This window comes from Solanum tuberosum, unplaced genomic scaffold, assembly GCF_000226075.1.
Source record: "Solanum tuberosum cultivar DM 1-3 516 R44 unplaced genomic scaffold, SolTub_3.0 scf00414, whole genome shotgun sequence".
NCBI classification, from domain to species: domain Eukaryota; kingdom Viridiplantae; phylum Streptophyta; class Magnoliopsida; order Solanales; family Solanaceae; genus Solanum; species Solanum tuberosum.
The window spans coordinates 86,484-108,254 of record NW_006239332.1 but is presented as its reverse complement, the minus strand read 5'-3'; the positions used below and the strand labels follow the sequence as shown (position 1 = coordinate 108,254).

Sequence of the window (21,771 nt, the reverse complement as noted above, 5' to 3'; positions counted from 1 at the left end):
GAACAAACTTTTTGTAAGTTATTTAATATGAATAATATATATTAATCGTGAATATAATTATGATATGTATATATATTGATGTCAATTTTTATATTTAATATGCAGAATGAGTTTCAGCATTACGTTGCTGAGAATCTAGATAGTTCGATCAAAATGACACCTAAACTTTCCACCCAGATCTGGAAAGAAAAAGTGGTACGGAGGACACACAAGGGTAGTGTCTATGGTCTAGGCTCTTGAAACAATGTAAGACGACTCCAGTCAGGCTTAGAAGGAATTGGATCGTCAAGTCAAGCCGAGGCACTTGACGGTGTTCATATTGCTGCTATCTCCGATCAAATAGCTAAACTTACAACGGCACTGGTACAGTCGGAGCGGAGAAGAGTAGCTGAACAAGAAAGCATGAGCAAGACCGTTCAGCAAATCCAAAAACAAGTGATGAACCTCGCTCGTGGAACTAATACTTCGGCTCCCAAGGAAAGCGACGACTACAGTACTGATAGTGAGGATGATTGTGTAAGACCCACTCCCTAGTTTACATCGGTGAACTTTTATGAATTTTTTGTAATTTTGAAACAAATTTTGAAAGACTTTATAAGTCTTTAAATTTTGATTTAGATACTTTCGAATGTTATTTTAAATTTCTAGTTTTATGTTTTGTGTAGATTGTTTATAATTGTGTGTTTGATTGGGCTGAATAATATAGATCAATTGAATTGAATTGAATTGCAGGTGGGCAGCAGTTTCTGCTGTAAAAAATTGCAGAAAGAGCGACGGACAACATGATTTTGTCCGTCGCTTTTCTGGATTTGCATAAAAAATAATTTTCAGTTTGTCCGTTGCTTTTCTGGGATTTTCAAAAATCGAATTTCTTCAAAAGCGACGGATTGCGTCGCCTTTTTAGATTATTTTTTTAAAAAGAAAATTAAAATATAGCGACGGAGTTCGTCGCTTTTGTAAAAAAAATGCAAAAATGCGACGCGGTCCGTCGCTTTTGGAAAAGCGTCGAGCCAAAAAGCGACGGACATAATTGCGTCGCATTTTCGTCGCTTTTGGTTAAAATAGCGACAAACTGCGACGCTTCTGTCCGTCTCTTTTTGACAGTTTTTTAGTAGTGATTGTATTCGGCCATGAATATAAATTGGAGTTATTTTTATTTTTTTGTGTGTAATTTGGAGTGAAAATACCTCTTTGTTGTTATTCAAATTTTGAAAGTATTCTGAAATTTTATGGCCAAACATAGAAAAAATGACAAATTTTCATGACCGTGAAGCAATTTGGCCACGAAAGTTACGAAATTTGAAAAAAAAATACTCTTTAGTTTATATTTTGAAAGTGAATGGTATTTGAAAATTTGAGTAATATTTGTTTTTAAATTGAAAAAAGGTGAAAATAATTTTTTGATATTTTTTAAATTCAAAATTTAAGAAGTTGAATTTTAAATTTTATAGCCAAACATGATTTCAAGAATTCAACTCTAAAAAGAAGTAGAAAAATACTCATGGTCAAACAACCATCAGATGTTAACCAGAAAAAAGAAAAGAGTAAACAACAACAAAATTGCAACAACACAATTTCATCTTCATTTCATCGACTGAATTCAAGCGAGAACAGACTAATTGGTCAAGAACGATAGAAGTTGATTAAATCGTATTTACCTTGCTTCACTTCAGTAGGAATTGCAATAGGGCGGGTTAGGGTGAGTTAGGGCGTGACAAACCTTAACCTACTAAAATTTTCACCCGCCTATCCTGCCCCCAGGGCCGTCTTAACCCGTAGGCCACTAAAGTCATTGCTTGGGCCCCCATTTTAATTTTTTTTTACTAATATATGTTTTTTTTTTGTTTTTTTTATATGTATGAGTGCTATGATTTCTACTAAGGAAATTGCACATGAGATTAACATCGAACCTGAATTTCGTAAGAAACAATTTGATGAAAATATTGCTAACGAAATCACAAAGTCATATATATATATATGCTCACGTAGTAGATCAAGCTATTTTTCACTTCAAAATAGATTTGAACCAATTGAAGCGTATGAAAATATTTTTCTTATTTAGTGGTAAAATACTGAGATCACTAGATGATGAGAACTTAAAAAATATTATCTTAACCTTAAACTTTCTTTAATACATAATAGTTATTTTGGTATTGATATTTTAAATTTATTCTATGAATTAAATGTGTTCAGAGAAATAATACAAGTAAAAGATAATGATCTAATGAAAACACTCAATCAAATGAAAAGTGTTGATTTTTTTCCAAATAACATAATGCTTATAGAATAATGTTATCTGTTCTTGTAACCGTTGCCTTAGCCAAAAGTAGTTTTTCGAAATTAAAATTGATTAAATCTTATTTAAGATCAACAGTGTCTCAAGAGAGATTGAATGAATTAGCTATATTATCAATTGAAAAGAAATTATCAAAACAAATCGATTATAAAACAGTAACTAATGACTTCGCATCTAAAAAAACTAGAAGAGTAGATTTTAAATAAGAATATATATGATGAAAAAAAATATTAGGGCCTCTTTCTATAGTTTCGCTTTAGGCTCCCAATCTTGTTAAGTCGGCCCTGCATGCCCCGTTTAACATTTTAAAAAAATACCCGCTCTACTTCGTTTATTTTATTTTTCATTTCTCCTTCTTTATTATTCACTTAAAAGCAAGGGATGTTTTAGAACTTCTTTATATATAGTTTTTAACAGTAGTACTGCAATTGCCTTTCTACCATAGTCTGCTAAAGTTATTAGTTTTTTCACCAAAAAAAATAATTATATAATAAGAAAATAGTTTCATAATTTAAAACAAATCAAACAGTTTAACAAAATAGTAACCCTTGTTGTGTTGAAATATTTTCAAAATCAGATACTTTAATTTGTATTCCAGCAAGCAAAACTGTAATACAACGAGCACTTTCTACTCGTTTGTATTCCGGTGAACAAACTGAAATACAATTGAACCGTTACCCGCCCTACTCTATCCTGTCCCGTTTAGTTATTTTCTTGCCCTGCCCCATCAAGGGTGTGCCTTCCCCAATTGCGTGCCATCTCTACACTTTATTGCTGAAGGAAAACTTTTTTCATTGTCAAAAAAAGAAGTAGCAGTTTTACATGACCATCATAAACAACATAGGATGCACTATCACATTGTTCTTAGTATGTACATATATGCTTGTATGATGGAATTTCTCCAAATTAATTTCTCGTAAAGTCAACTACAATAACACTTACGTTATCATGACTATTCCGCCCTGTAGCAATCCGAGTAAGCAGCGCTGCTGCTGTTTCACTATGCGAAAAAAATATTGCATCTCCTTGGAGACACACTCTAGCCATCCGACATGCCGTTTCGTTTGATACGACATCCCATAGACCATCACTAGCAAGAATTAAGCACTCATCATTTACCTTCCTTTTTACGAAGGTAAACTCTGGCTCTGATATGACATAAGGCTTCAAATAACTGTCTCCTATTTATAATAAGAAAAATAACAAAAATATTTACTAGTAGTTAAATCTCTATAACATTTAGTCATTTTAAGAAGTAAACAAAAAAAAATCAACTACTTTGGAATTTCCTCCAACACAACAGACACATAAGAAGTGAGACCTATAGTAATTGGACAAGTAACACATTTGAAAACCACTACTTGCAGCGTAATTATACTCCGCCTCTTTATATTTTTAGGAAGCAAGAGACTCTTGTTCCCTTCTTTTTTCTTACTCTTCCGAGGATGGTTTGCATCGAAAAAATATATAAAGTAAAACAATCAATCTATAAGTAATTAAAGACAAGACCTACCCTATTAAATACACATTGAAGTATTTCATATATACATGAATTGTAATATAAATAATTCATTTATTAATTTAACATATTTATCTCTACTATCCATTATGATTTTCAAAAAAAGTTGTTATGAATCAAGTTCATAAGTATATATGAAATGAACTCTGGTCAACAAGTGAATAGTAACCAAAATTTCTTCTTCATAGGTCCTAAAATATCCATTTATAGAATAAACATAATGAGACAAGCTACTGAACCCTCCTAAGGAAACTATTGAATTTATTGAGAAGAACTTTGCTCAGATTTTTTTTTGAAATCCTCTACTGAGAAATCTAAGTATCATTTGAGATCTTGGAGAATCTATATAAACCTAATGTTGAGGGTGGAATTGACATCAAGAGGCTTTAAGTTACTAGTGATACGTGTACTAATAAAAGGTGGTAGAACTTCTAAACAAATCAATCTACATGGGATTCCTTCTTAATATCCAAGTACTATACCATTCTATTGCATATTATGTTAAACTGTTTAATAGGTCAGTCTCTAGACCCCCTTTGTGATTTTTAAAAAACAATGTGCTATCTAATCCATTTCTAGCAACACCCTATTGGGAATCCACCATTTTCTTTAATGCATAAAGACAAACTTCTAAGACGTACAATCAATTACTCAAATTTGTTAATATCCTTTTACGTCTAATGTGTGGTATTAGTAATATATTTATTTGGACACACGATATATTGTTGACATGCACAATTGTATACTCAAATGTTGTTTCTACTTTGATATCGTATGTGTGTCGTTAATTAAAGGAAATATAACACTTTTCCAACATGCACATCATATGTAATGCTATGATAAAACCCTAAATATCAATCATGATTGACTCTGTTGCCTAAAATTCATTTGATCTCTATATGCTCTTGTTTTAGAACTATTCCATTTTTTTCCTTAAGAAGCTAGGGTGTTAATTTGCACTTCTAGACGCCATAATTGTGTTTTAACTTCATTGTTCTCTACTATTAGTTAAAATAACAATCTTTTCTTCTACATGATACATGTTATATGCCCTTAAGTTTTAGGTTGGGAACTCGTTAAGGCATATCTTAGCTCAACTACTCCATCACTACGGGTGAGTATAACCTAGGCCAGCAAGGTTGGCTCTAGGCAATAAAAATAAGGTATATGCTTTAGGCTCCCAATTTTGAGGGCCTCAATATTTTACTAAAAATAAATAATATGTTAATTTTTTTATAGAAAAAAATAATCATTTATAATTAAAAAATATTTTAAAATATGTATTATTTTATTCTCGTTAACTCATTATAATTTATCAATTTATTACTTATAGAATTATTGTTGACAATTCATATAATGATTGTCTTAGTAAAAAGATGTTTTTCACTGTAAAATTGATACAATCTTACCTTAAATATAATTGGAAGAATTTTTTTAGATGAAATTATTTATAAAAAAATATTAAGTAATAATTTACATCTTAAAAGTGTAAGAAAAATAAATTTTAAATACACATAAAAAATTATTTAGATTTTTAGGCCTCTAACTAAAATTTCATTTTAGGCTCCTGTTTATGTTGATGAATTATAAAAAAAAAGGTAGAAGGGAAAAAGAAATGAAGCAACAATTCCAATGCCAATTGTGTTAGATTGAAGAAGTCTTTGAAACTAAGAGAGAAATATTACCTATTGCCCGAGACATGGCTAGAAAGCCTTGAACCCGTAATCCACGAGAATAAACAAGTTTTCCTCCCGCAGCCTTTATTCTAGCGAGTTCATCCCGCCTATTTGGCTGCAACCAAATAAGGGAGTAGCTTATAATTAGGACAAATCATTTTTCACTCGATGCAGCTTGATTAAATTCAAATCGTGCACTGCAAAATCTATAATTGGGAGTAGCATTTCCAATAGATTTTTTTCATACTCAGAATTCAAACTTAAAGAGACATTTGATTAAGAATGGAACAATTTCATCAGTGCACAACTAACTGTTAAAGAATGACAAAAGTCCCACATCGGTGGTTAATGAGATGGGTGGACTCCTTATAAGGTTTGGGCAATCCTCTTCCCTTTGAGCTAGCTTTTGGGGTGTGAGTTAGGCCTAAGACCTAATTTAACACTAACGCATGTAGTCATGTTGATAATTAAATCCTATTTACCTTGCTTTACTTCAGGGTGAAGAAAAGCTTCTTTGTTAATTAAAAACATCACAATAATTATAGAGAATAATTTTTTTACCTTGTGATCGAAGGAGACAGAGAGGGCATTTCCATTCCGGCTAAGAACAGCGCGGGAATCACCACAATTTGCAATGACAATGGCATGATCTGTTACAATTGCTATGATTGCGGTGGAGCCCATGAAGCGCAAGTTGTGATTTGGTGGGCACAAACAGCGGTAGCTTAAAGTAGCACAGTCACAGTTAAAGCATATCATTTTATCCATCCGTTGGAAACTTCTTTGCAGAATTCTCATCCATGCTGCCTCCCAATCTCGTTGTTGTCTTCTATCTGAACTGGAACTACTGCCGCTACTCATCATTTTTGTATTGTTCTCGGGGCGCATCAGTTCTTCTGCTACAATCAAGTGCATTCTTTCCCTACAGAGCGCAGATACCTGCATCCACCAAAAACGATACAGTGATTTCAATTTATTTCCACAAAAAATAATGATGTCCTTGTCTATTTCTATGTTGTTATCTCACCGACCAACTAAACTATATATCCCTAAAATTATCAAAGGATCCCTAAAATACACCGAGTCAATTTTAGGTTATCAAGACTCAAATTTTAATTAATATTTTCAAATTTGTTTTAAAAAATACTTATATTTACAGGGTTCGTCGGATAATGTAAGGTATCACTTCCCCTTGTTTCAGTTTCAGTTTCAGTTTATTATCTGATTTTAACCTTGACATGATATTTAAGAGAGTAAAGAATATTTTCTTAAAATCTTGTAATCTTAAGAAAGATTTGCTAAAATTATCAATATACCCTTTAATTTTGTTGTCTTAAAAACTGTTTGAATTGACTTAAAAATTACTCATATTTAAGTCATTTTCAGCTTTTGGAAGTGTTTTACAAGGTTAAAACTAACTTAAAATAAGTATTGAATGACTTTAAAAAAAAAGTTTAAAATAAAAAATAAGGGTTATTTTTTTACTCAAAAATCTTTTAAATTTGATATTTTATTTTTTGCTTAAAAACTATTTTTGTTAAGCCAATCCAAACTACTCTTATACAAGATTAAAATTGATGGAAGAGTTACAGAAAAAAAAAAGGGAAAGAAATAACTACTCTTTTAAAAATGAAAATTAAAACAAAACACGCAGCTTAAAACATATAATTCATCTAAAGTAAGAATTGTAATCCTCATTAAAAGTAAAATGATTTTTAAAGTTAAATAATCTTCATCAATTTTTTTTTTAAAAAAAAGGAGATATAGGTAATCTAACTTTAAAAAATAATCAAAAATAAATATATGACATGGTGAAAACAAAAAAGAAATACTCTAGCAAGTTTACCTGAGGACCACCATGTCCATCATAAACAGCATAAAAATGAAGGGGTCGACCGCCATTGATGAGCGGGGAGCAAAGATTTGGGTGAATTGAAACCTCATCTTCCATTGAAGGCCTCATTCCTTTTACAGACTTTGATCCAACCGCTGGCGGCGGCAGTACTCCTACCCTCATCTGTGCTTCCCGGGCTTGCTCTCTCCTTCTCAATTGAATTCTGTATTGGCGATGCATCCTTCCTTCCTCGTTCTGATCGACATTGCCTTTGTTCTCCATCTTTAGTTATAAAACTGTAGTAAAGGTGAAACACTGGCATTTTGTTTTATAGGAGGCATCTGAAAGATTAGATTACAACATCTGTCAACAAGATGTACTAGTAGAAACGTAAAAAAAATGTTTGGATGCATCTGTACATATTATTACCGGTAATACCATGCCAAATGAAAATAAACAACTAAGAATGGAGAGGGCTTTTTAGACAACTTCAGTGATGTAAAATGACACGTCATTACAGTGATGTAAACTGTGTACGTACCTTTCGAATTTCTCATTTAAGCGTGAGATAATGGAGTTTTTTCGTGTGTAGCTTTTTTAAATTTACCATCCTAAAATTGAAAGTAAGTAGTGTTTAGCGTTCGAGCAGTTTAATGGGTAGAAAATCTCTTGACAAGTGTTAGGAGGTGGGCCTACTATGACCGAACGAAGAAAAACCGGTTCTTTATGCTAACTGAAAGAGGAAGAATTGGCATGATATTTTGTCCACGTAGTAAAAGATGACGAGAGGAGGCACCGCTTTGAGGAGCAGAGAAAGCCCCTGTGGGTATAGAGAAGTGTTTGGATTGGAGAAGACATATCTTGCCAGCTTTTCCGCATTTACATACATTTTCGAAGATCCCCTCAACTTTATTACTACCTCACTCCTTCGTCTATTTTTAATTGTCATAGTTTTTTTTTTTTAGAGTTAAATTATAAAAACTTTTTGTATAGTTTTTGAAAATCTAATTTTTTTGTTTTAAATATCAAATTAAATGTAATCTAATTTAACTTTGAAAATTAATCTAATTGAATTTCGAAAGCGCAACATGACAATTAAAATTGGATAGAGTGAGACTTTATTGTGCAAACTATTTAATACTCCCTCCATTTCATATTAAGTTAATTTTTGAGGTGTTTCACACCCTTTAAGAAAAGTAGATTAAGACATAAATTGAACTTAGTTTTCCATTTTTACCCTTATTAATTATTGTCAAATTTATGATTAAATGAACTAACTATTAATTAATCACTAATTTCAATACTAACTAATGAAGGGTAAAAATTGGAACAACACTCTAAAAGTAGTCTTGAAAACTGAACAATTAAGTTAATTTGAAAAATGAAAAATGCCTCAAAAATTAACTTAATATGAAATGGAGGGAGTAATCTTTTCGTTTAAAAATGAATAATCTGGTTTGATTTGATATAAAAAAATATATTAATTTTGTGGTTCTATTAAAACTATATCAAATATATCAAAATATCTTTTAATCTTGTAGCCTTAAATATAACACGTGATAAGTTAAACTTATGATATGGTGAGTTGGGAACTTGTAGAGGAAGCCTTAATTGGTTATGGGTTTCCAATTGGATTTGTGAAGCTGGTTATGATATGTGTAACGTCTCCAAAGTATTATGTTATGGTGAATGGAATAGGCTATGGTTACTTTGAAGGGAAGAGAGGGCTACGACAAGGGGATCCTATGTCTCCTCTATTATTTGTATTGGTCATGGAATACTTATCTAGAGTCTTGAAGGTTATGAGTGCTTCACCTTATTTCAAATTTCACCCAATGTGTAAGAATCTTAAACTTACACATTTGGTGTTTGCTGATGATTTACTGATCTTTTGTAGTGGTAAGGAACAATTTGTAAGGAGAGTGATGGAAGCATTAGACCATTTCACAAGAGTCACTGGAATGATAGCAAACATGGACAAATCTAACATGTTCATTGCTGGAACTAATGAGCAGACTAAGGCCCTCCTCTTAAGCATTACAGGATTCACTGTGGGTACATTTCCTATTAGATATTTGGGACCAGAGGCGTATCTAGAGGGGGTGCCGTGGGTTCACGTGAACCCATGCTCCCCTCTCTAGATCATATATAGTAGTGTCATATTTTTAATTTTTTTTTTAAATATAGATGTGTGAACTCATGTTTAAAGTATCAGATAATAATACGATGATGATGATTGGGTGCACCTATCAATGTGAGGATAGAAATTTAAATTTTATATCTATGTTGTCTTTTTGAATAACACCTCTTCAAGTGGTTCGGATGTGAATTTCTTATTTACTGTGAGATGATGGGATTTTTCGCATGCATTAAAAATATAACGTGTAAAAAATCTCTTGACAGGTGGGGCAAATGAGACGAGAAGTTTGAGGATTCGGTCCCATCATCACCGAACATAAGAAAGGCCCGTCCTTTTTGCTAACTGAAATGAAAGAGGAAGAACAACAAGATTATGAAGTAGTAAATACTTTATTCAAATTTAATCAGACTTCAATATGAATACAACACCAAAAAAAATGAAAGAAGGGAGAATTGGCATTAAGGAGTCGTCCAAGTCAGCAGCACCGCTTTGATGAGGATAAGGAGCAGAGAAAACCCCCTGTTAATGGAACCGACAACATATGTTGCCAGCTTTTCCGCATTACGTTCATCTTCGAAGATTCCCTCTTCCAAAACTTGTTTTATTAAGCATCAGTCAGATTAGATTTCAGCTATGATTCGTGGGGCATTTATTAAAACTATCTCCAACCCAATACCAAATTTTATATTATTTTGGTGGGTGAGTAGTAACATTATTAATCACATCAATTCACTTTATTGAATATTTTAATATTATTTCATTATATAAATTTTTTAATTAAATATTATATAAATTGTATCTTTTAATTGAATCTCTTGTATATTTAATTATTTTTTATGTAAAATTTAAAATATATTTTTCAATTATGTAATGTTTATTTAATTGTATCTCATTAATGATTTCACTTTTATTTGTATTATCCATTATTATGTATAATGTATAATGTTTGCTAGAAATTTATATTATTTAAAAAATTATGGTATAAAATAATTTTATATTAAACGACTATAAAATAAAATAATATGAATTATATATGGTGAATGTTTTAGAAAGAATTTGCTTTATAAAATAAGAAAATCTAAATGAAATAAGAAATAATAATATAATAATAAAAAAAGAGAATAATATTTCTTTTTGATATAAAATTTAATGCAGTGGGTTGAAGTTGATTTACACTAAAATAGTGCTGACACCAAATTTGGTGTTTGGGTTGGAGATGCCCTAATGAACTATTAGCACCAAGAAAATTAAGAATACAAAATTAAGTATAAAATGGCCAAAGGCCAAGTAATTTTCTCTTTTTTTCCCTTCCTTTTTAATAAAAAATCTATAGAGGATAGTACAAAATTTAAATTGACCATTAGAAGTAAAGTTTAAAATTTAAATTACAAGACAAGCTCACTAATAATATTAAATTCAAAATATTTTTAATTCACACTCATCTTTTCATAAAGACTTCCATAGATGTGTTGATTTTTTTTTTTCATAACTACAAAAAAATTACTTATTTTTGTGCTACAAAAAAAATTACAGATATGACCACAAAAGAAAATAATTTTAATTTATTTATTCCTTTTCTCTCTTTTATTTCATTCTTACCCTTTTTTTATTTTTATTTTTCATCTTTTTCAAAATAAAAAATTAAATAAAAACAAGAAACTCAAATATAACGATAAGCAAATATATCCATAAATAAGATATTTAAGACTGAAATTAACTGTTGAAATAAAAAAGTAAAAAAAAATATCACGTGTGAGAAATATCAAATGTACCACTGAACTTTGTGAGATAGATCATATATCCCTATATGAATTTTGTTTTAATAAAAACTTAGACAATGTGTTATATGTGACAAATAAATTTTTAAAAATCAATATTTTCACTTCCATAAAGCAAAAAGGCTATTTGAAATATTTGTAAAAAAGTAGGAATCTGTGAACTACTTCATTTAACGAAAGTATATCAAATCTAGGTCACAAAGTCATAATAATAATAATAATAATAATAATAATAATAATAATAATAATAATAATAATAATAATAATAATAATAATAATAATAATAATAATAATAATAATAATAATAATAATAATAATGATGACGACGACGACGACTACGACGATGATGATGATGGTAATAGTAATCCAACATAATTTGCATATTATTTTTTATAAAGATCAAACAATGTGTTAGACCTCAACATATTATAAAAATACTTTAAAAGTTTATATATTTAAATATTATTTAAAAATATTTCAATAATGACAGTTAAAACTCAAAACACTTTAGACATGGTAGAAATTAATACATTATAAAATTATAAAAATCACATAGTTCATATGTATTGACCTTAGTTAATAGCAACCTAAGAGAATCATGTACCAATATTATAGTTTCACGTTCATGTGTTATGCCTATTTTATTACTTGTGAATGATTACTTATATTTGTGAAGTATATAACCTCTATTTAAATAATTTTATTAATTATTATATTTAAATAAATTTAAATCACATATTTAAATAATTTTAAATGTAACTAAAACATATTTCAATAATGACAGTCAAAACTCAAAAAACTTCTAAAATGGTAGACATCAATACATTATTGAAATTATAAAAATTATATAATTCAGAAGTATTGTTCCTAGTTAACAACAATCCAATAGAGGCCTACATTAATATTTTTGTTATAAATTCATTGAATTATGGATTGTCCATATTCTCAATACATGAACTTACTTATATTCATGTATGTATATTTCCTAGGTTCAATGAACTATTTTGGATAAGAATGTATCTATTTAAAATGACACTTAATATGGTGACCTTTGGAGTGATTTCTCAACTTATAAATACGATTGTTCATTCACCATTGTTAGTGATACTTGAAGACATTTGAATAAGATGATCTCTACATTCTACTCCCCATATATCTTGTCTATATTTCTTGTAGTATATTATTTATATTTTACAACAAGTTATCAACACGACACTTTAGTCAATTGAGATTGAGTTTTAGTTTTTCTTTAGCTTATGTACTGGTTGATCTCGTTATGAGAATCAAGAACAAAAAATGATAACTACTTCAATCAAGATATTATATGCATAAAACCAAGTATGTATTTTCTAGTATCTTTTTATGAAAGTTTCAATGGAAACTCTAAAATGCAATAGTGTCTGTCACTAATGGATGTAGTATAGTGGATGGGGTTGATCCTTCCTTAACCAGAGGTCCCGGATTCGAGCCCTAGGTATGAAAAAATTCTTAATAGGAATCACTTTCCTCTGAATGGAACCTTACACTATGTGAATTCCGATTAGTTAGACTTCAATGAAGGGTATGGAACATCAAATGAAAACCACCCAAAAATAGCAAGGTAGAATGACAATATCAAAAGAGTTAGGGCCTGCCTGGATTGACTTAAAAGTTAGTTAAATACACTTTCAAGTCATTTTTAGTTTTTGAGAATGTTTAACAAATTTAAAAATAACTTAAAATAAGTAAAAGACCAGAAGTAGGACCCTCACTACTTTTTTTTTTGACTTAAAATCATTTGAGTTAAAAAAATTTACTTTTTAAAAGCTACCTTTTATGCCAATCCAAGCAAGCTCTTAATATTCTTAAATGTATTTCCCCTTTTAAATGTATTGTAAGACAAATTTATATAAATAAAAAGAGACTAATGATTAATATGGAATCAGAAGATGAGTGATTGATTGATTGATTCTTGCCGGTGATGATTTGTGGGACGTTATATCAAATGAAATGGCGTATCAGGTGTCTAGAGAGTTTCTTCAACAAGAAAAACCATCTGCGTTTTCTTCTCCAAGTGCAGTAGTAACACTACTTACCCAGTTAGCTATGGGACAGGGTAGCGAAGATAAAATCAATGTTATATTGTGGTTGATTTAAAGATAAACTATATTGAAGTTCAGTTTCATGAGGAGAAGGTACCTTTTAGAATTGCACATCTTGGATAGTTAATTAGCATAACCAGCTATTGGGAATTTCCCATTTGAAGATGGTTTATTGAACATCGCTTTAAAGTTTTCTCTTATTGAGGAAGCTTAAGACAATGATCTGTATTTGCTTAAATGACTTCAATTTGATTTTTCTATTAAGTTGCTTTTAGCAACTATTCTTGTAAGCGATGAATAATGTGATAGATAAAGTCAGTATTTTTGCCATTTTTATTTGATTCAAGAATATTTATGTCAAAGTCAGTCGTGGACATTCAATTCTAAACCCTTTTAAAAAAAATAAAATCAAAAGTCACTTTCAAGATGGGGGTTAGGAATGACCCCTATCTTGTTATTATACTACAGGTAAATTTGTTAAGACTTCATAGAGTGGCTGAGGGATGCTTAGTTTGTCAGCCACTTTGTTTGCCTCCCTATAGCAGTGGGTGATGGTAATTCCATGAAATCCCACAAGACTCGCGATATCTATAACAATTTCCTCGATCTTCTAGGGTTTCTCCATATTGCATTAGTGGTGTTCTGCATCATGAGAAAGTCTATTTCAGCAACAATCTAGTTCATACTATTATCTATGCACTGTTTTAGTCCAAACAACAATGCAAATGATTTAGCCTAGTTGCTTGTTCGAATGCCTAAAAGTAGGTTGAATGTTATCAACACGTTGCATGTGCTATCTTTGAGAACCCCTCCTCCTCCACATTTACCTTCTATGCACCATTTGTCACTACTAAAAAACTGCCAAAAACCGACGGACAGAAAAGTGACGGACTGCGTCGCTCCAAAAAGCGACGCCATTTGCCACACTGTCCGTTGCTTTTTAATAAAAATAATTATTTTTAAAATTATTTTACAAAAAGCGACGGACGGCATCTCTTAGTCCGTCGCTATTTTTCGCGGATTTTTGTGCTATATATATATAATTAATAATTATTTATTTAATATATATAGAGATGCCGTTCGTCACTTTTTAATAAAAATAATTATTTATAAATTAAAAAATAACCACGTTGTCCGTCGTTTTTAATTTATTTTATTTTATTAATTAGTTTTTTAAAAAAGCGACGGACGTCATCTCTTAGTCCGTCGCTTTTGGTCAAAATATCTAGTCAAACATTTTAAAAAAGCGACGGACAATGTCTCTTAGTCCGTCGCTTTTTAGTCAAAATTTTGATCAAATATTTTTTAAAAAGCGACGGACAAAGAGACGCTGTCCGTCGCTTTTTTTTTAAATTATATTGAACCAAAAAGCGGGTTTTCCCTCCATTTTCCCATCTCTCTTTCTCTCCCTTCTCTCTAAAACCAAACTGTTGCGCCGCTGCTGCCCCACGCCACCCCACGCTGCCGCCGCCGTCCTTCTCTCCTTGAGCATTAGCCCCGTCGGCATCGCCACCCGTCGTCCCTATGCCTCTTTTCCTTAGATTATTAAGGTTATGGTTTAATTTTAGTTTTTTTCAATTCTAGTAATATTTGATTTGTTATAAATTAGTATATTGTTTTAGTTTGATGAATTGTGTTATTCAATTGTTAATTTGTATATTTGATTATTGTTAGTTAGGTAGAGAATTAGGGATTTTTGATTTTAGGGTTTTCTTCTAAATTGTTTTTTAAAAAAATATGATTGTGAATTGGGTATTAGAAGATAGAACTAACAAATAATTAGAAGTTAGATTAGTTGCATTTTCCAACTTTGAAATTCTTGAATTTAATATGTTTGACGCTGAGTTAGAAAAACATTCAATTGTATATGAAAGTTAGATAGATTACTTTGAAGTTAGAAAAATATTGGATAGTATATGAAAGTTGAAATTAGATTAGTTGAATTTTCCAACTTAGAAGTTCTTGAATTTAGTAAGTTTGAAAGTTGAAGTTAGAAAACTTGGGATTTTTAAATATGATGTAACTTAAGTATTAGAAGTTAGAACTAACAAATAATTAGAAGCTAGCTAGAAGTTAGAGATTAGTTGAATTTTTCAATTTGTCATTGTATTTGTGCTTATATGTATTATATTATTGTTGAAAATTGGGTTACTTGAATTATATTCTTGAACTTAGAAATTCTTGAAATTGGAAATTCTTGAACTTAGAAATTCTAGAAATTAGATATGAACTTGAATTTTTGTAGGGTTTTAGAACTTTAATTAGGTTGTGAACTTTAGAAATCTTGCTTTATTGTAGGATTTTAGAACTTTAGGTTGTAAACTTTAGAAATCTTGAATTATTGTGAGATTTTAGAACTTTAAGTTGTGAACTTTAGAAGTCTTGAATTATTGTAGGATTTTAAACTTTAGGTTGTGAACTTTTAGAATCTTGAATTATTGTAAAATTTTAGAAATTTAGGTTGTGAACTTTAGAAATCTTGAATTATTTTAGGATTTTAGAACTTTAGGTTGTGAACTTTAGAAATCTTGAATTATTTTAGGATTTTAGAACTTTAGGTTGTGAACTTTAGAAATCTTGAATTATTGTATTTAGAACTTTATAAGATTGTAAACGTTAACAATCTTGAATTATTGTAGGATTTTAGAACTTTAGGTTGTGTGAACTTTAGAAATCTTGAATTATTGTAAGATTTTAGAACTTAAAGTTGTGAACTTTAGAGAACTTGAATTTTTGTAGGATTTTAGAACTTTAGGTTGTGAAACGTTAGAAATCTTGAATATTGTAGAATTTTAGAACTTTAAGTTATGAATTATAGAAAACTTGAATTTTTGTAGCATTTTAGAACTTTAAGTTATTAATTTTAGAAAACTTGAATTTTTGTAGGATTTTAGAACTTTAAGTTGTGAAATTTAGAAATCTTGAATTATTGTAGGATTTTAGAACTTAAAGTTGTGAACTTTAGAGAACTTGAATTTTTGTAGGAACTTTAGGTTATGAAACGTTAGAAATCCTGAATAATTATAAAATTTTAGAACTTTAGAACTTTAAGTTGTGAATTTTAGAAAACTTGAATCTTTGTAGGATTTTAGAACTTTAAGTTGTGAACTTTAGAAATCTTGAATTATTGTAGGATTTCAGAACTTTAAATTATGAACTTTAGAGAACTTGAATTTTTGTAGGAACTTTAGGTTATGAAACGTTAGAAATCCTGAAGTAATGTTTTGTGTTTGATTGGGGTTGAACTGAATTGAATTGCTTTTGCAGGTGGGCACCAAAAAAATTGCAGAAAAAGCGACGGACAGGGTGGTTTTGTTTGCCGCTTTTCTGGATTTTATTTTTTTAAAAACCCAGAAAAGCGACGTACAGGGTCCTTTAGTCCGTCACTTTTTTTAATTTTATTTTTTTTAAAACCCAGAAAAGCGACGGACAGGGTCCTTTAGTTCGTCGCTTTTCTGGATTTTTCAAATTTTTATTTCCAAAAAAGCGACGGACGGCAACTCATTGTCCGTCGCTTTTCAAGATTCTAAAAAAATGAAAAATTAATTAAAGCGACGGACTTCGTCTCTTTTTTAATTTTTTTTAAAAAAATTAAAAATAAAAAAAGCGACGGATGGCGTCGCATTCTTCAAAAAAAATTGTCGCTTTTGAAAAAGCGTCGAGCCAAAAAAAAAACGAGATTGACTGCGTCGCTTTTGGCCAAAAAAGCGATGCAGTCCGTCGCTTTTTTCCGTCTCTTTTTGGCAGTTTTTTAGTAGTGTGTTGAGTCCCAATAGTGGTGTAGGAGGGCATATCCATTTAACCATGGTATAGTAGGATTCCACCAATATTTCTCCAAAAATAAGGTGGAAAAGGTATATGTCCTCCCACTTCTCATTAGTGTAGATTCCTTTGAATTTAATTGTGATAAGTTGATGAAATATTAATGTGGTCAGGGACTTGATTCTGAGGACAGAGGGATTTTCTGTGTCAAATTTTGAGTTGCACCTAGATCTCCTGAGTTCTCATAATACTATGGGAGGCATGATCTTCAAGATGTATATATGATGCCACAGAGTCTTGAAGTTCCAACATTCTATGATCAAATTTCCAAATGAGTTGTTCTTGTAGTTGATGCAAATTTTTCTTGCAATCTCTTCCCTTATCCTTTGTGCAAAGTCTCATTTGTAGAAGAGATGTTCAACCATTTCTTTATACTTATAAAAATAACAATTGCAATTAGTATTAGTGTCAATGCTGAACTTAGCAATTTTATCATCTGCGGAGAGCCTATTATGAAAGGATCTCCAGGTAATGAAGTACATCTTATAAGGAATGTCCTTGTGCCATATTTTAGCTTCTAGAGGAGAAACTATATATCATTTTTCCTTAAGATGTACGTTCCAAGTTGAAGAGACCTTAAATTTTTCAGCTATCTTTGGTGTCCAGATGGGTCTATCAACACCTTCTAGAATAAGGTGCATTGCCTGCTATCAATAGAAGACTAATGCAAAATGAACTGACTCTTACTCAACAATAAAGAACTGAAGTTATATATGTGCGCCAACAACAACACAAGAGGCCAACATGAGTCTTGAAGATGACAAAGTTTCAAGTATTATTAGTGGCGCTTCAATATATTATCATTTTATTATTTTCAAATATTATATGAAGATTCAATATTATATTTGAAATTGGTCAAGATAAGAAAGAAAAAGAACTTCTCTCTTTTATGTGGTAAGCAAATGAAATCTTACATTTATGTTGTGTTGAATTTTATTTTTTCGTAATACAATTTTTATTGTTTTAATTATTTTACTCTATGAGCAACTTATATCGATAGCAAAACACTTGATTTTTGACTTCTCAATATAAAAGGTAAACATCCATTTAAAATTTTACTTTGTCCAAATTTGACAGATTTATTCTTTTCTACGTAGTTGTATAAAATTTTGATCCATTTTAATACAGAGAAAATCGATTGAAAATAGCAACTCATGTAAACATTAATTTTGTGCAATATAATTTTAATGAAAATCTCTCACTATATTGGTTCTTTTGACAAAAAAAGCACTAGTATTTTTTATTATTTAATGTAAGAAATAAAATTAATGATTTCATCTACAAATTTGATTCCTGAGAACAAGAAAAAAAAGGTCTAATAGTAGTTTTTTGTTTCTTTTACGTTTTCTGTCATTTTATAAGTATAATAAGTACTTTTCATTCAAATTTTGTAAGAATGTTTAAATGTTTTATTTTTCTGTATAAGCATAATAAATACTTTTTTACTAGATGGAAAAAGTTGGTTGAAAATGAAATGTATTTATGTTAAGCTTGTCATTTTCATGACTTAGAAACTCAAAAAATGGTTGCTACACCTTGTTTTCACACTATAAGAAGCAAGTACTCTCTCTGTCCCTAATTACTTGTCCACTTTTGAAATTGACACACCTATTAAAAAACAATAATTGACATAGTGAGTTTACCATTTATCCCTATTAATTATGAATTGAATGAATTAAAAACATAAGATTTCATTTTTCAAAGTAATTAATTGAGGGTATAATAGGTAAAAAAATTTTGTTCTTTCTTGATTTATCAAAATGGTCAAGTAATTAGGGACAACTAAAAAAGAAAATATGAACAAGTAATTAGGGACAAAGGGGAGTAATAATAATTTTTCTCAAAATTGCTCTCTATCTCATCATTTTGTTTTTGTCACTCTAGTCTCTAATTGAGAAACTGAGGATTTATTATATCAGAAACAAACAAATGCATGTAATAAATGTGAACATAAATAATGCAAATTACATACAAAACAAATGTAAATTATAAAAATACATGTATAATACACATTTGAAATCATTCACGAGTTCCTTCCTGCTATACAAGATTACAAAAATACAAAAAATGTACTTGTCACTTTTCCACACTCCTATAAATGCCCATGTCTTTTTTGTAACAATGGCATCAATAAGAATCAATCTCAATGACGATTTCCCCTAGAAGGCTTTTGCACTTTTTTAATTGATGATTTTCTCGAAAATGCTTCTCTGAAGATTTCCCCAAGAAGGCTTCTATGATTTTTATGTGAATCTTCTTCATTTGTTGATTAATTTTTCATCATCAATCTCAGGATGTCTGATTCTAATTCGGCAACATCAGGCACAGGTGCACCAGAAGAACCAGTGCCGCTGGTTGGATCAATTTCTTTAATTGGAAGAAGGAGTTCAATGGAAGATGAGATATCTGTTTGGCCAAATCTTTGCTCCCCTTATATCAATAAACATCGCCCCATTGATTTCTTTGCTGTTTACGATGGACATGGTGGACCTCATGTAAGAAAAAAAATTCATTTTTTCTCTCACCTTCTTATCATCCGTTCATATTTTTTCTTTACCAATTTCCTTCCATTGATAAGCAACAATTTATAAATCTAAATCGATCCATTTTAGGAGTACTTGCCTAGATTAAAGTGGATATAAAATAAATTAAAATATCGAATAAGTATTAGTACTTATAATGGAATTATTGATGCAGGTTGCTGGATTGTGTAGAAGTAGAATGTACCTTATACTACTAGAAGAGTTGATGATGACAAGGACCATCATAAGTGGTAGCACCAGCAACAATGATAACATCTCCCGTCAGAGACGAAAACAATTGGAATGGGAGAGGGTTAAGGAGGTGTGGAAAAGGGTGTTGAAGAGCTGCTTTGAGAGGATTGATGAGATGGCTTTTGTTACGTGCTATGAGTGTGGCATAGGTGTTCCTTGTGGATGCCCACCACAGAACTATGGACTAGGAGGCTCCACTGCCGTGCTCGCAATTTTAACAGACAAAACTATTATTGTGGCAAATTGCGGAGATTCACGTGCCGTTCTTTGCCGTGGTAGGAGAGCCATCCCTCTATCTATTGATCACAAGGTATGCATTTTATGAAAATAAAATTATTTTTATTCTTAGAAGATCTAAATATATCATTTTCTTTTATTCAATTTGTAAGTGGTTCAATTCAGATCTAGGTCAAGTAAAACACTTAAAAGAGTAAAATACTTCATATCAAGAAATATTGCCTTTTGATCCACCTGATAGAGAAAAGGTGAATTTTGCCTACATCTCACTATACCTGTTAGGCTGTTACTTATAAAGTGTACCATGACTTTAGAGTATTATTTAAAAAAAATTCAGCACATAACAAAATTATGTGGAAACTAATATGTTAGCAAAGGTTGTGTTGCTAGTATATGAACTTTTGTTTTGTTAATTATATTTAAGGCCTCTATTTTGGATTGTGCCTTAGACCCCAATATCACTGAGTCGCCCCTGTCATTAAATATAATTAATAAAATTAAGATGTACATTAATACTGTGTAAATGTTCAATTATACAAGAGTAACCTGCTTTCTTCCACATTTTTTTCTTTGGACAACCAATAGAAAAGGCCTCACCTTAAAAATAAAATTGATTTGTCATACCTAATTTTAATACAAGACATTTGCATTTTGTCTAATTGATATGACCGGACTGTTAGCTAGGGTTATCCCTCCTATTATGAGCTTCATTATAACTAATTACATGTTTGGCTGACACATCTACAACTTGATTAAATATTCATAAATCACACTATGATTTTGGTGCAACTAAATAAAGCATGTAACAAGAGTTTTGTAAATTGGATTTGATGGAAAGATTATATTCATGATTTATGTTTGTATTCTCTCTTTGTTGAAGTCTCAAATTTAGCTAAGGAAATATCCAATTATTTTCTTGCTCCAGCTTTGAGATATGACAATATGGTATTGTAGTGCACAACTTGAAGAAAATAATTTGACTTTTCATTACAGCCAGACAGACCAGAGGAACGTGCTAGAATAGAGGCATGTGGAGGCCATGTTGATTTTGACGATTGTGCACGAGTTCTAGGAATACTGGCTACGTCTCGTGCAATAGGTAACTTATTTTCCCTTTTTCAGTAACCTATTTCTCTATGCAATGACATTATTGCAGTTACCAATTGAAGCAACATTTATATCCATCATTCGTTTTAGGTTATAAAAATAGAGACAATCATGATTTAAATTATTTAGGGCTTATGTTGGAATTGTGTGTTGTATTTCCGTTCATCCAATGTCTGCTTCTTTTATTTTGCATTGCAAACAGGAGACAAGTATCTAAAGAAATATATCATATCTGAGCCAGAGTTTACCTTCACAAAAAGGGAAGCAGAAGATGAGTGTTTAATTCTTGCCAGTGATGGTTTGTGGAACGTTATATCAAATGAAGAGGCGTGTCAGGTGGCGAGAGAATGTCTTCAAAAAGAAAAGCCATCTGGGAGAGGAGACGTATTTTCTTCCCCAAGTAGAGCAGCAGCAGCGTTGCTTACTCGGCTAGCTATGGGACGGGGTAGCGAAGATAACATAAGTGTTATTGTTGTTGATTTAAAGATAGACTATATTGAAGTTTAG

The 21,771-nt window shown here is 30.7% G+C and overlaps 2 protein-coding genes across 2 annotated transcripts; one reads left to right on the top strand and one right to left on the bottom strand.

The window, feature by feature from the left end:
- Positions 1-349: 349 nt before the first annotated feature.
- On the bottom strand, positions 350-7,607 carry LOC102589294 (probable protein phosphatase 2C 75). The gene is made up of 5 exons (XM_006362642.1): positions 7,338-7,607; positions 6,053-6,430; positions 5,501-5,606; positions 3,239-3,477; positions 350-388 (listed from the first exon to the last, which is right to left on the bottom strand). Exons 1-5 carry the CDS (start codon positions 7,605-7,607, stop codon positions 350-352), a joined length of 1,032 nt encoding a protein of 343 aa, XP_006362704.1.
- A 1,295-nt stretch (positions 7,608-8,902) lies between these two features.
- On the top strand, positions 8,903-21,771 carry LOC102588978 (probable protein phosphatase 2C 75). The gene is made up of 5 exons (XM_006362641.1): positions 8,903-9,432; positions 19,440-19,641; positions 19,844-20,230; positions 21,151-21,256; positions 21,467-21,771. The coding sequence occupies exons 1-5, from the start codon at positions 8,903-8,905 to the stop codon at positions 21,769-21,771; spliced, it is 1,530 nt and encodes a 509-aa protein (XP_006362703.1).